Source organism: Stylophora pistillata, chromosome 2, assembly GCF_964205215.1.
Source record: "Stylophora pistillata chromosome 2, jaStyPist1.2, whole genome shotgun sequence".
Lineage (NCBI taxonomy): Eukaryota > Metazoa > Cnidaria > Anthozoa > Scleractinia > Pocilloporidae > Stylophora > Stylophora pistillata.
The window spans coordinates 51,007,909-51,019,855 of record NC_142520.1 but is presented as its reverse complement, the minus strand read 5'-3'; the positions used below and the strand labels follow the sequence as shown (position 1 = coordinate 51,019,855).

At 35.6% G+C, this 11,947-nt stretch overlaps 2 protein-coding genes across 3 annotated transcripts; one reads left to right on the top strand and one right to left on the bottom strand.

Annotated features, from left to right (window-relative positions):
* The first annotated feature begins 4 nt into the window (after positions 1–4).
* On the top strand, positions 5–7,723 carry LOC111328668 (sodium/potassium-transporting ATPase subunit beta-1-interacting protein 1). 2 transcript variants are annotated; one of them, XM_088748374.1, is made up of 8 exons: positions 5–163; positions 440–483; positions 1,994–2,074; positions 2,798–2,926; positions 3,781–3,822; positions 4,679–4,739; positions 5,150–5,234; positions 5,593–7,723. In XM_088748374.1, the coding sequence occupies exons 1-8, from the start codon at positions 130–132 to the stop codon at positions 5,600–5,602; spliced, it is 486 nt and encodes a 161-aa protein (XP_088604500.1). In that variant the 5' UTR covers positions 5–129; the 3' UTR covers positions 5,603–7,723. The 2 variants fall into 2 exon arrangements, with proteins under 2 accessions (XP_088604500.1, XP_022788880.1); XM_022933145.2 differs by having other exon boundaries at positions 346–483.
* Positions 7,165–10,884, bottom strand: LOC148740172 (histamine H2 receptor-like). The gene has a single exon (XM_088748361.1). It carries the CDS (start codon positions 10,418–10,420, stop codon positions 9,329–9,331), a length of 1,092 nt encoding a protein of 363 aa, XP_088604487.1. The 5' UTR covers positions 10,421–10,884; the 3' UTR covers positions 7,165–9,328.
* Positions 10,885–11,947: the final 1,063 nt, after the last annotated feature.

Genomic DNA, 11,947 nt, shown 5'->3' with positions numbered 1-11,947 from the left:
GACATTTCCGCTGGGAGTTCGAAGGCAGAAAATATAAGAGGAGTGTTGTTTAGGAATGCCTTGAAAGTTAACGTTTCATTGTAACAGCGGTCGGCTAATTTATCCAAAGATGGCTTGCTGTACGGGGAGATGCATCCTTTTCTTCATCCTAGTCCTTCAAATGGTACGTATCACTCGCTAGGTTCAAAATTTCTTGGTGTTGCATCCGGCCTGTTTCGCAGACGTAAGGACGATAAGCTTATCAGCGTACACAAGCTTAGTTTAAGAACGCTTTAGAATAATAAACATTGATAACTGTCCATCGTTGGCTAATGATATGTTCTCTATTCGTTTTTTTGTATATAGCTGGTTGTTGTGGAGCGACAAGTTTTCGATTTCTTGGGATTCATGTGGGCGCCTATCATCGCAAATTTCATCCATATTGCTTTTCTCATCATAGGAATATTTGGTGCCTTTCAATACCGCTCTGCTTATGTTATAACGGTAAGAATTAATTGTGATTACGAGTGGGAAAATACACTAAATTCTGGCTGAGCGGGGGAGATGATTTAACTCCGAAGCGAAACACGAAGCTACAATTGCTTCGGCAATTAGTACAAAATTTTTGACGTGATTCCTTCACATGACCCCAGCTATTGCTGTTTCCATTTAGTGTACTTTTACACAGTACATTTTCGCGCCGTATAAGACCGAAAACTGCACGATTCCTCCTTCCTTACTTCTAGTGCGAATGACTGGACGTCAAGTAATTGTTTTTGAAAGGTTTCAAACTCAGAATTCTCGTCAGTGAGAATCTTCAAAGTTGCTTCTTGTAGAACGTTTAATCCAACCATTCTCCTTATACACTTATGCTGTCATAGTTACGTCAGAAGGGGATAGATATTGCATGGAAGGTTGTACTAGCTACATTATAAGTCCACATTTTATTACCTTGGTGGGTTATTGAAACAAGGTTTGCGTTACGTTCTTAAAAAATATCAATGTTATGCAAATCCTGTTAAGTAATTTGAAATACCCTATGGGCTGCTAATTTCTTTTACTCCGTAAAAATTATTTTCCCATGAATACAGACCACAGCATGCGGTCTTGTTAATAAAGAAGTTTAAATAATTTTATTTTTGTTAAAAACGTTTTAACTCTTTGCTAAGGTTTTTTAATGGTATTAAAGTTTATTATTATTTAGTCACATTTATTTTTAGTACTGTACCATTTAAAAATGATTGATATGTCATTGAGGTGAATTGTGCGTGAAATCGCGATAATTACAAAGTGCAGATTTTTCGCGGAAGTTTATATTGAATAGTGTGGTTTGAAATCGTAAAACTCGGTGAATACAAGATGAAGAAAATATTGGATTTGCCAAAAATACCTCGGTTTATATTTACATGTAGTGAAACAAAATGTTTTCATTTGAACACTTGGCACGATTTCTGCACAGCCCCCTACTTCATTATTCATTCAGTATTGGATAAAGAAATAAATGACAGAAACAATAGATTTCCTACAGCTTTGTTTCAGAACAGTATTGTGTTATATGGAAATCATGTATAAATATAGAAAAGTTGAGATGACTGTATCATTAGTAAAGAAGCTGGTTTTTGGTGCAAAGATTAGTTGTATGTTTACAGAAATACCTTTTCTGTAAACATACAACTATATAATTGCTATATAATTACATTTTGGAAATATTGTACATGTGTGTTACTGATACCACTGATTCTTTTTCTGAAAGACCAATAAATAACCCCTGAACTCCCATAAGTGATCAGAACAGCATTTCTCCCAACAGTATCATTATAATATCAAGCAGTAGAGATGAGAATACAGAAAATTATAAGTTGATCCAATACCAAATTCTCCAAACCAGCATCATAAGAATTATGTGGCAGACAGTAAGGAGAATCGCTACTGAGATCTTGGATTAAAAGAATCACCTTTTATTAGGCATCACTTGGATTCCTCATGATTAATTTTGCTCTTTTTATCATTTCAGTACTCTGTTTGGTGCCTTGTTTGGTTTGGAATCAATCTCACTGTCATGTCAATTTATCTGGAAATTGACAGACTGACACATGTAAGGTTTCAGTTGTGTTATTTATTATTTAATATTTAACTATTTATTAATTATTTATTTATTATTTATTTATTTGTTAATGGTTTTTTAGGAATTATTATTATGTAAGTAATTATCACCCAATATGCCAAACTTTCAATGCATGTTTGAGGTTTTTTGGAATCATTAGTTTTTAAAAATGTTGCTCAACTGTACATTTTGTGCATTTGTCAAGTGCACTGAACGAAATATTGTAATGAAAATGAAGTTTCCAATGAAACTCTAACTAACTGAGCTGTGGGTATACCATCGATATACATGTACATTTACATGTATTAGATACAATGTCACCCAGACATGCACAATGAACAGTACATCTTGTACACTACTTAGAACAGATGACAGTGTTCAAATTGTCCCAGGTGAAGAGAAGGAAAGAATGATTAAAATTTCTAAGCTCAGTTGTCACCTTTGGCAAAGTACAAACGGAAATCTGATCTCCGTCTAATATGCAAAGCTTAGTTTCAGTATTTGGGTTTTCCAAGAGATCTCTTCGCACTGTTGTTATTTGATCCTTCTTAATATTGATACAACTGTAGGGAATGTAAGGTTTTGTAACTTGAATTGTAAATAAAAGTAATTAAATAATTATGTTTTCTGAACTCTGGTTAAATTAACTGATTCTTGCCTACATCTTAACTGTCAACTTTATCTTGCTCTTTGCTTATTATATTAATGGTGTAGGAAGATGATTGGTTAAGTCTGAAAACTGGTCATAAAAGCTGGTGGGCAGAAAATGGTATTGGATGCAAAACCGAGTCTTCAAATGACAATACAGATAGTCCAACGAATGGATGCTTACTTCACTTTACAGTTAGTGTACCTTCTATCTTAATGCATATATGCCAACTCTCATGGATACAGAGCCAATCTCCTGCTCTAGCGTACGGGGTGACCAAAACTCCTGGATAAAAGGAAGTTTGGATCAGTTGCCCACAAAAAACTAAGATTTACACTATATGTTCCAAAATTTCGAAATCATCTGGCTTCTTATGCTTGTATTACAGTCTCTGGCTTCATTTTCTTGCATGATGCATGTTGTTCATTGACAACAAAAAGAAGAGAGTTTTTTCTTTGTTACTCCTATTCAAGTGAGAGTCTGATTGGATAAATATTAATTAATTAATAATTAATAATTAAATAATAATTGAAGTCCCTGACAGGTAGATCCACGTTTTTCCTGCAAAATTGTGTGGCATGCTCATTGATACTCAAAGGTCCAGTCATTCTGAATCTCAATCATGAAGGGGGGGGGGGTGAGGAGGAGGATTAAATCAAAAATGAAATTTTCTGGGGGGGGGGGGAAATTGGTGAATTTGGTCGTAGGGTTCTGATCTGAAAAAAAATCTCTAGATTTAAGATCTCCAGAGGTTGGCATCTTTGTTAATTTGTGCAATAAAACTCTCTATACCCAGATTTTTTAAACATTTCCACAATCATCATTAATGGAAACATGTTTGGACAACTTTTAAAAGGTTACTGATGGTGTTTTGAGAATGTAGAGGATTGTTAAAGTTAGACTCAGAGTTAGAAACAGCATGGGAAACTATGATATTACATTCGAAAGATTGCCTCCAAAGGTTGATAAAAATAGAAAGAAAAGAGCTGCTTATCCTCCCAAATCTTTTGCTCCATTATGTTAACAATAAGGTAATTATTTGTTTTAGTATGTGGAATCAGTACAAGCTGCGGCAGAATGCATATTTGCAGTAAGTGAATAAAACACTTTGTACCACTTACAACAAATATTCTTATTTTAGAATTAAATCAAATCCTGAAAGCAAAGAATCATTGATTAATTAACTTAATTTTACTTTTTTTGGGGGGGGGGGGGGAGAAGGGCCTTCAAATGATATTTTTAGATTTTTTTTAATTCTTGTTTGTTATTTGGCTGAAGACAGAATCAGTGGGGGGTCCTACAAGCCCCCCTCCTTCCCCCCCTTCCCCCTTCTTAATATCTAGGCTTTTTCACTCCCAAGTTCTTGATAATAATAATCACTAGTATAATTTCAGATCTGAGCAAAGAGTTTCCAGCAATCTGATTGGTCGAGCTGTTCCTTATATGACGCTATATAAACTGCTCCACGTGGTTTATATAAAATGTTAAAATAAAATGTTAATAAATGTTACTATAACTTATGATTTTAGAAATTTCTCTGTTGTTCAGCCCTGAAATTATACTAAAACAATTATTCGCCTCAGGTTCGGTGAATCTTGTCAAATATTGTCAAATTTGACGATGTTCACCTTGCCTCCAGCGAATATTTGTTAAATATTGTCTCTTCTATTTTATGCCATGCACATTACCTGTAATGTTGATTGGAGAATTTGATTATGAATCAAATAATAATTCCTCTGATTGATTTGTTCTTTTCTTCTTGTTACTTTTCTGTTGGATATTGACTTATTATCTTAAGGAGAATTTCATTCTTCATCACGGCTGGGTGTAAAAAGGGTTAGCCCTGCCTGTCATGTGAAATTGTTTATTGTATGGGAAAGAATTGTACAAATGCAGTTGTATACAAGCATGCAGCCATTTTTAATGACTCTGCTGTTTTTCTTTAGTTTATAGGTTTCTGGTTAGGATGTTGGGTCTCCAGGTCTTTTACAGAAGAGGATGATCATTGTAAGCAAGCCATACTTTTGTGGTACAAATTTATAGGTTTGGAGCATTTTCAAATGAACCCAAATGTAAATTTTTTTTTTCACTTTTAACTTGAAAAATGACCATTGAATGGTTGAAACGTCAATGCTTTTTAACATTAATCAGTGATGTGAAACCTAAGTAAGTTTTAATTTTCTCTGCTTAACCCAATGGCACCTTTTACCTTTGTGGTAACTCTTTTATTGGAAGGTCCTTATTCCAAGTTGCTTGATGTACAAAGCATTCTGACTAATCAAAAGCGAGGTACATGTACATTGTAAGCAGCAGAAACTACTAGCTTTGATTTTCATTCCCTCTATCAATAATTAAGTATAAAATTATGAAAGGGACACAGTATTCGTTATTTTAATTGTATCATTTCTCTATTGCAGTTGATTTCATTGGTGGTTTTGATTCTAATTCTGCTCATCATCCACCTTCAAAATCATCGCGAATGCAAATGCAACCAATGTATATGTAAGTGTTCAATTCAACTATCAGCTCATTTATGAAACCACAATCCAACACACATCCTTAGAGGCTCTTTCACTCGCTGCCTTCTCCAGTTTATTCAGCATTAATCCACAAAAAATTATTGCCCCCTTACCCCCCCCCCCCCCCCCCTGGAAGGGAGGTTAGTTCATCTCAGGGTTTCAACAGCTTTGCAATGTACTGAAAAAAATCCAGAAACTAACAACTTTCACTGTGGGGTCTTTCAAAAGTAACAGATTCAGGACTGCAACCTTGAATCACTTTTCACCATTTTTGTTTTTATCCTGTAGATTTTTTGCCTACTCAATGCAATTGCTTGACTTTGTGTTTTCTTTTTGTGTAGTTCCACTTGAAAACGATGTAGATTTCACTGTTGAGAAGACACAAAACTGCCCAAGGGGATTGCAAGTCCTGAGAGAGCTTTTAGCATAATTGAATTATTGTAAGTTTTAGTCAAGAATTTTCAAAGTGGAGGATGAAAGCTTGGAAGTCAATGCTAGAGGTGTGATGGGTGTTTTTTTTTTTTTTTTATGTGCATAGCTTAGTGCTAGGATTTAATTTAAATTTAGGTTAGAGTTATCACACTGCTGTACGACACACATAAATTGGGAAACCTGTGCAAGAATACCCTTTCTGCCAACATACTATGCAAATCATTTTAAAACAGAGATTATCTGTCATAGAGGTGAGGGATGGAAAGGCAGTTAGTGCTAATCTAGGATTAGAATATAACCTTTGTTTGATTTGCATGGATTAGCTTATGTTAGGATCAATGTTTGATACACTTGAATCTTAACATGAGGCATGCGTGAAACATCATTCACAACTGTTTAAGAAAGCTGTTAAGGTAAACAAATTATATATTATGCTAACCCTGGGTAAGCTCATAACCTTCTAACTCCCAGAAGTGATGAACAAGTAACTTCTCCCTATAATGCCCATACATCATCCAGCAAACAGTTAATGAGAATACTTAAACTTATCAGGTAGAAGTTATTATCTTGATCTAACACCAAATTGTCATCACTGATTTTCAAGGATATGTATAGCAGCTGTAGGGAAGAATTAAAACTCAGATCTTGGAAGTTATAAGGGTTAATTGTGTTTTGAACTGCCCAGCCCAGAGATTAAAGAAGAGGCAGCAATGTTGCTCTTGTAAATTAAGCAAGTAAATTTAATCAATTATTCATTAAATGCACAATAATATTGTATCTTCCTTGTAATATTTCAATTAGTTTTGAATTTATTGGATTTTCAGCATGCAATTTTAATAATTCTAGTTACAGTTGTTCCCCATGTGTAAATAATAGTTAATTATGGTTTTAGTCTTTGTTTTAAGATCTGTAGGTTCATCTTTCTTCTTTTGGAAAATGATGTTACTTAATGTACATGGACTGGAACTCAAATAGTCTCAATTAAGAAGTTTTCCATTTTTAGCCGTAAGATATATCTGGAGTGGGAAGTAATTTCAATCATTTCTTGAAATTGGTTATGATGGCTTTTCTAAAAAATTTATGCACTGCTTATTGTACATGATGGTAGAAGGGTTTTTTCATGTTAAATCACATTTGTACAATATTCCTTTTTCATTGTTGGCTAAAGTCACCTTTATAGTACTTATAACTGTGATAAAACTAATTTTTTTTAAAGAAAACGATAGGGTAACTACGAGCCTTGCTTTCATGACAATTAAAAGAGAATCTTAAAATATTCTCTTATGTTATGTTTTACATTAATTTTGTATTGTATGCAGTAGTTCGTTGGTATTCAGGCCCTCAAAATGACTTTTCATAACTAATGTATAATGTCTGAACCATTTTGTTTTAACTTTCTAGTTATGCTAACTGTAAAATAACACTTTCAGGACCTCAGATTTATGGGAGCTGTTAGTTAGAGGAGCAGAAAATGGTCCCGAATTTGTTATTTTTTTTTCCTTTCACTTTCCCCCTCATCCGGAAATATATTTTCCTCAGCTATTGCGTGGAGTTTTCACCACACAAAAAACAATAAATAAAAAACAGGCAGTAGAGAACAGGCAGTGTACGTTTAATACTTGCCTTGTGTCAGTTGCTATAAACTGAATATCGTGTATGATGTACATTTCTGCTTTCTCACTAAATGAAAATTTTATGTGTTAGAGGACAGTGTTAAATATTTCAGAAAGGCACAGAGCTGTACACACACTGAAGTATCTCACAGGGTCAAGAACTATATATTATATGAACTAATTATAAGTTACTTAAGCGGAAGTAGATAACAATTATGCTTCACATAACGTGAGTTAGTGCAGAAAGTACGATGTTATTTAATTTTCATTTTTTAGCTTTAATTGCTTTGACTTTCTTTCTGTCATCCTTTTGTTTGTTTCATACTTGACTCTAACTATCCGCATCGCTTTAAATCGTTGAATATGATTCATTAGCTATTTTTCCCACCTTTTTAATACTGAATAAAATGGATTAACATTTAAGAAATTGTTCTTCTATTTTTTTGGCTTTTTTTTGTACTCGTAAAGAAGAATAACTGACGGAACGAATAATTTATCAACTGGATGTGAGGCTGATTGATTGATTGACTGACTGATTGATTGATTGACTGACTGATTGATTGACTGTCTAACTGACAGGCTGATAGATTCACTGACTGATTGATTGACTAACTGACAGGCTAATTGATTGACTAAAGGCTGATAGTTTCGAAAGAAACTGTTTGGGGCTGCGTGGATGGGGGTAACGAAATGGTTTGGATATATCAAAAAAGTTGAAATGGTAAATGGGTCACCGCAACGATTACAAAAGCTGACGTTTCGAGCGTTAACCCTTCGTCGGAGCGAATAGAGGAATTGTGGGTTGTGCGTGCATTTAAAGGTTGAAAATGGAGCTACGTTATTGGAGGGAACATAGCAACGAGAAAAACAAGAATAAATTAGTGGAATGAAAAGCGTTCGTTGATCCCTGTGGGATTTAGACTGCCGGTTTGAAAGACGAGCTTTTGTTCAAGATTTTTACGGCTTTCCGTGCTACCTAAGTGTAAGGAAAGATCCTAACCCCAAACTCAACCCTAACCCTAACCCTAACCCTAAACCCTAACCCTAAAGATCGATTGACTGATTGATTGACTGACTGACTGACAGGCTGATTGATTGACTGTCTGAATGACAGGCTTATTGATTAAATGAATGAATGACAGGCTGATTGGTTAACTGACTGATAGGCTGATTGACTAACTGGCCGACAGGCTGATTGATTTACTGACTGACTGACTGACTAACTGAATGACTGACTGACCGAATGATAAACTGATTGACTGACTGACTGACTATCTCATCGAACGACTGTCTCGCTGAGTGACTAGTTGAATAAGATCTAGATACAAATGGGGATCGATAGCCGTACGCACATACGGACGGACGCTCTGATTATCTACCTGCCTGATTGATTTGATAGACCAATTGCTACGCTTCTTCAACAATCTACTGAGTACCTGTAACCAAATGACGGCCAGTGCTTTTCGTTTCAATGTTGTATTATTAAAACTAAAATAGTTGAAACAACTTATTTCAAGATATGAATATTTCGCAAATTAACAGCAGGAAACGTGGAAAGGTATAAACGGCCAGCTTCCCTTTACATCGGAATCTAATTGTTTGAGCATGTTTGCGCGTTTCTAAACCAATCACAGAGTGGCATAAAAAAAAAAAAAAACACTGAAAGTTTAAGATTCAGAAATCTGACTGGTCTGCCTGAGTAACTGACATCTTGTCCTCAGTGCCTCTCGTTTTTTACCAACAGTAACGAGTGCGACTGGATCGCTTGTTTCTCCGACCGCAGGTGACCAAAAGGAACAAAGAGTCTGGAAACGAGAATAAATAACTGACCGGAATGACAACTAACATCGTAAAGAAAATATTTCAATGAACCATTTTCTTATGGTAAGATAATCTTCAATGTCCGCTGCAGTCGGCACTTAAAATTTAGACATTTAAAAGTGTTTCCGATTTTCAGATTAATCGCAACTCTTTAAAAATTGAAGTGATAAGGAAATCACTTCCAGAGTGTATTGTTTGTCTTTGAAGAGAATTATGCCGGCCAATATCCGTTTCTTGCATTTATTTCTTCCATGTTTAACTCCTGTCTTCGGATGGAAATTGTAGGATGATTGTTAATGGTATATGACAGAAAGTCATCCACTTCTGATCTGTGTCGACAACAGAAAAGCATCGATCTCAGCGCTCTTCGGTACTGCGATAGCCGCCAAGCGTAAACAAGAGGATCGAGAGCAAACTTAAGAAAAAGAACAACATTTGAAAATAACGTTGCAATTCCCAATTTTACCCTTCGAACGGATGGGGTTTGCACAACCCAGTGTTCAGCCAAATAAGAAATAACAGTGACTGGCATGGTGCAAGCGATAATGAAAGTTAGTAATAACAGGTTGACAATAATAAACTGTCTTTCTCGGCTGGTTCTACTCCTTCGTTGTTGTCCATGGGACTTGTTGGGTCTCCATGAATGCAAGCGCCTCATTTGTTGCCTAAATGCTTTGAACAAGCAAAAATAAGCAACAGTAAGAAGGATGAGGCTGCCTGTGGTGTTGAAATAAAGATCAATTTTAAAAAATATTTTCTTCGATGCTTGAATCATGCTGAATAAAGAAAACATCGCAGAATAGGCCCACGAAAGGATTACACTTATTTGGACTCTTTTCTTGGTCACGAGCGCGCGGTACTTGTGCGGAAAGTTGATTGCCGTGAACTGACTCCATGTAAAAAGAAGCAAAATGATATAAGAACTGTTCATTGTCACCACAGAAAGAAGTTGACCGACTTGAGAAACTTTTCCAAGGGTTGAAATTGAGGACGAATCGCGGTTTTTATAAGCTAAGGACGAAGAGATGTATAACCATGCATGCATCGGACACACTGCCAGTCCTGTAAGAAAGTCGGCCGCTGCCAAACCAAGGATGAAAAAGGTGGTAGGTGTGCGAAATGATTTAAGGGGATCTCTCCAGATGGCTAGAAGAAGGAGACCATTTCCAAAAGTGGTTATTACGGATAGAACAGCCAAAAAGATTCCCAATATGATGCTCAGTTGATAATAAGTTTTCAAGAGCTGGATTACCTCTGGCCAGGTTTGACTTATTAATTGCGTAGAATTCATTGTAGAATTCATCTTATCGACATCAGTAGAGAATTCGCTGCTGCTCTGTTGATTAACAGAGCGACGAATTTGTTGTTAACTTGAATAACCAGACAAAATTTAGTACCGTCAAAACGTTCTTGCACTAATTTATAGCAGTTGAGTGTTCCTCGTTTTTGAGGACATACGTGCAGACGCACTGACTTTAATATTTAATACCTGTCACATTTTGCATTAACTTTCGCATTTTTTAAAAGCGCTTGTCGCCTTTTGTAATACCTTTCCCATTTTTCTTTAAAACGTGTCGCACTTTGTAATGACGGTTCTCCCATTTAGTGATAAAAAAGCTGTCACGGCCCTTTACAATAATAGACCTTAATGCTTTGCAACTAAATAAGCTGTCGCACTTTGTAACAACACTCTTCGTTCTTTATAATCAACTTGGCAAAGATGGCGGGATGGCATGTAGACCCAATTTCATTCCTCTCAATACCTGCGATAATAACAATAACGATTATAATATTGGTAATAACTGGATGATAATGATTATGAAATGGTATCGATAATGATAGTGATGGTGTTAGTTGTAGTGATCTGTTGATAGTAATAGTAGTGATAGAGCGATGTTGAAAATGGCGAGAATGAATATCGTTGTCGATAAAAGTACAAACCACGCTAAACCACTGTCGATTTGTTAAATCTCTCCATAATGATTATTATTATCATAATAATTATCGTTAACAAAGATTTAGTAATACATAGACAGGTAAAAACGAACGATATAATATCCCGACATTTCAGCGACTTCATGACGCCATTATCAAGGGTACAAATGAAAATAAAATTAACAAATGCGAGTTCAAGAGTTACAACTAATTTGCATAGGGGAGGTAGCTACACAAATACTTTAGCACGGATAGAAATAACCGGGTTTGAACGTGCAAACGGATTCTATCCGTGCTAAAGTATTTGTGTAGCTACCTCCCCTATGCAAATTAGTTGTAACTCTTGAACTCGCATTTGTTAAGTTTATTTTCATTTGTACCCTTGATAATGGCGTCATGAAGTCGCCGAAACGTCGGGATATTATACCGTTCGTTTTTACCTGTCTATATAATGATTATAATATGCATTAACAGGAACGACAGCTATCATTGGGTCCACTTACCCTTCCACCATCTTAACAAAGTTTGGCACAAAGTGTGAAAGTCGTCACACTTTAATTTGTAGTGACAGTATTCACTCTGTCATACCTATAGCACTGTTAGAAGAGTTGTCGCATTTCTTTATACCCGTCGAACTTTGTGATAAAAAAGCTGTCTTACTTTGTAATGGCAGACCATTCCACTACAATTTTTAATAAGAGAAGCTGTTGCACTTGGAAATAACCAAAAAAGTATTATTACGGTGAGCGGAAGCTACTAAAAAGTGCGACAATTTTATCATAAAGTGCGACAGAACAAAACATTTTCATTTTCCCCTAATTCGGAAATGTATTTTCCTTAGCTGCTATATGAAATTTCACCACACAAACAGATATTAAATAGCAGGGGATGTGGG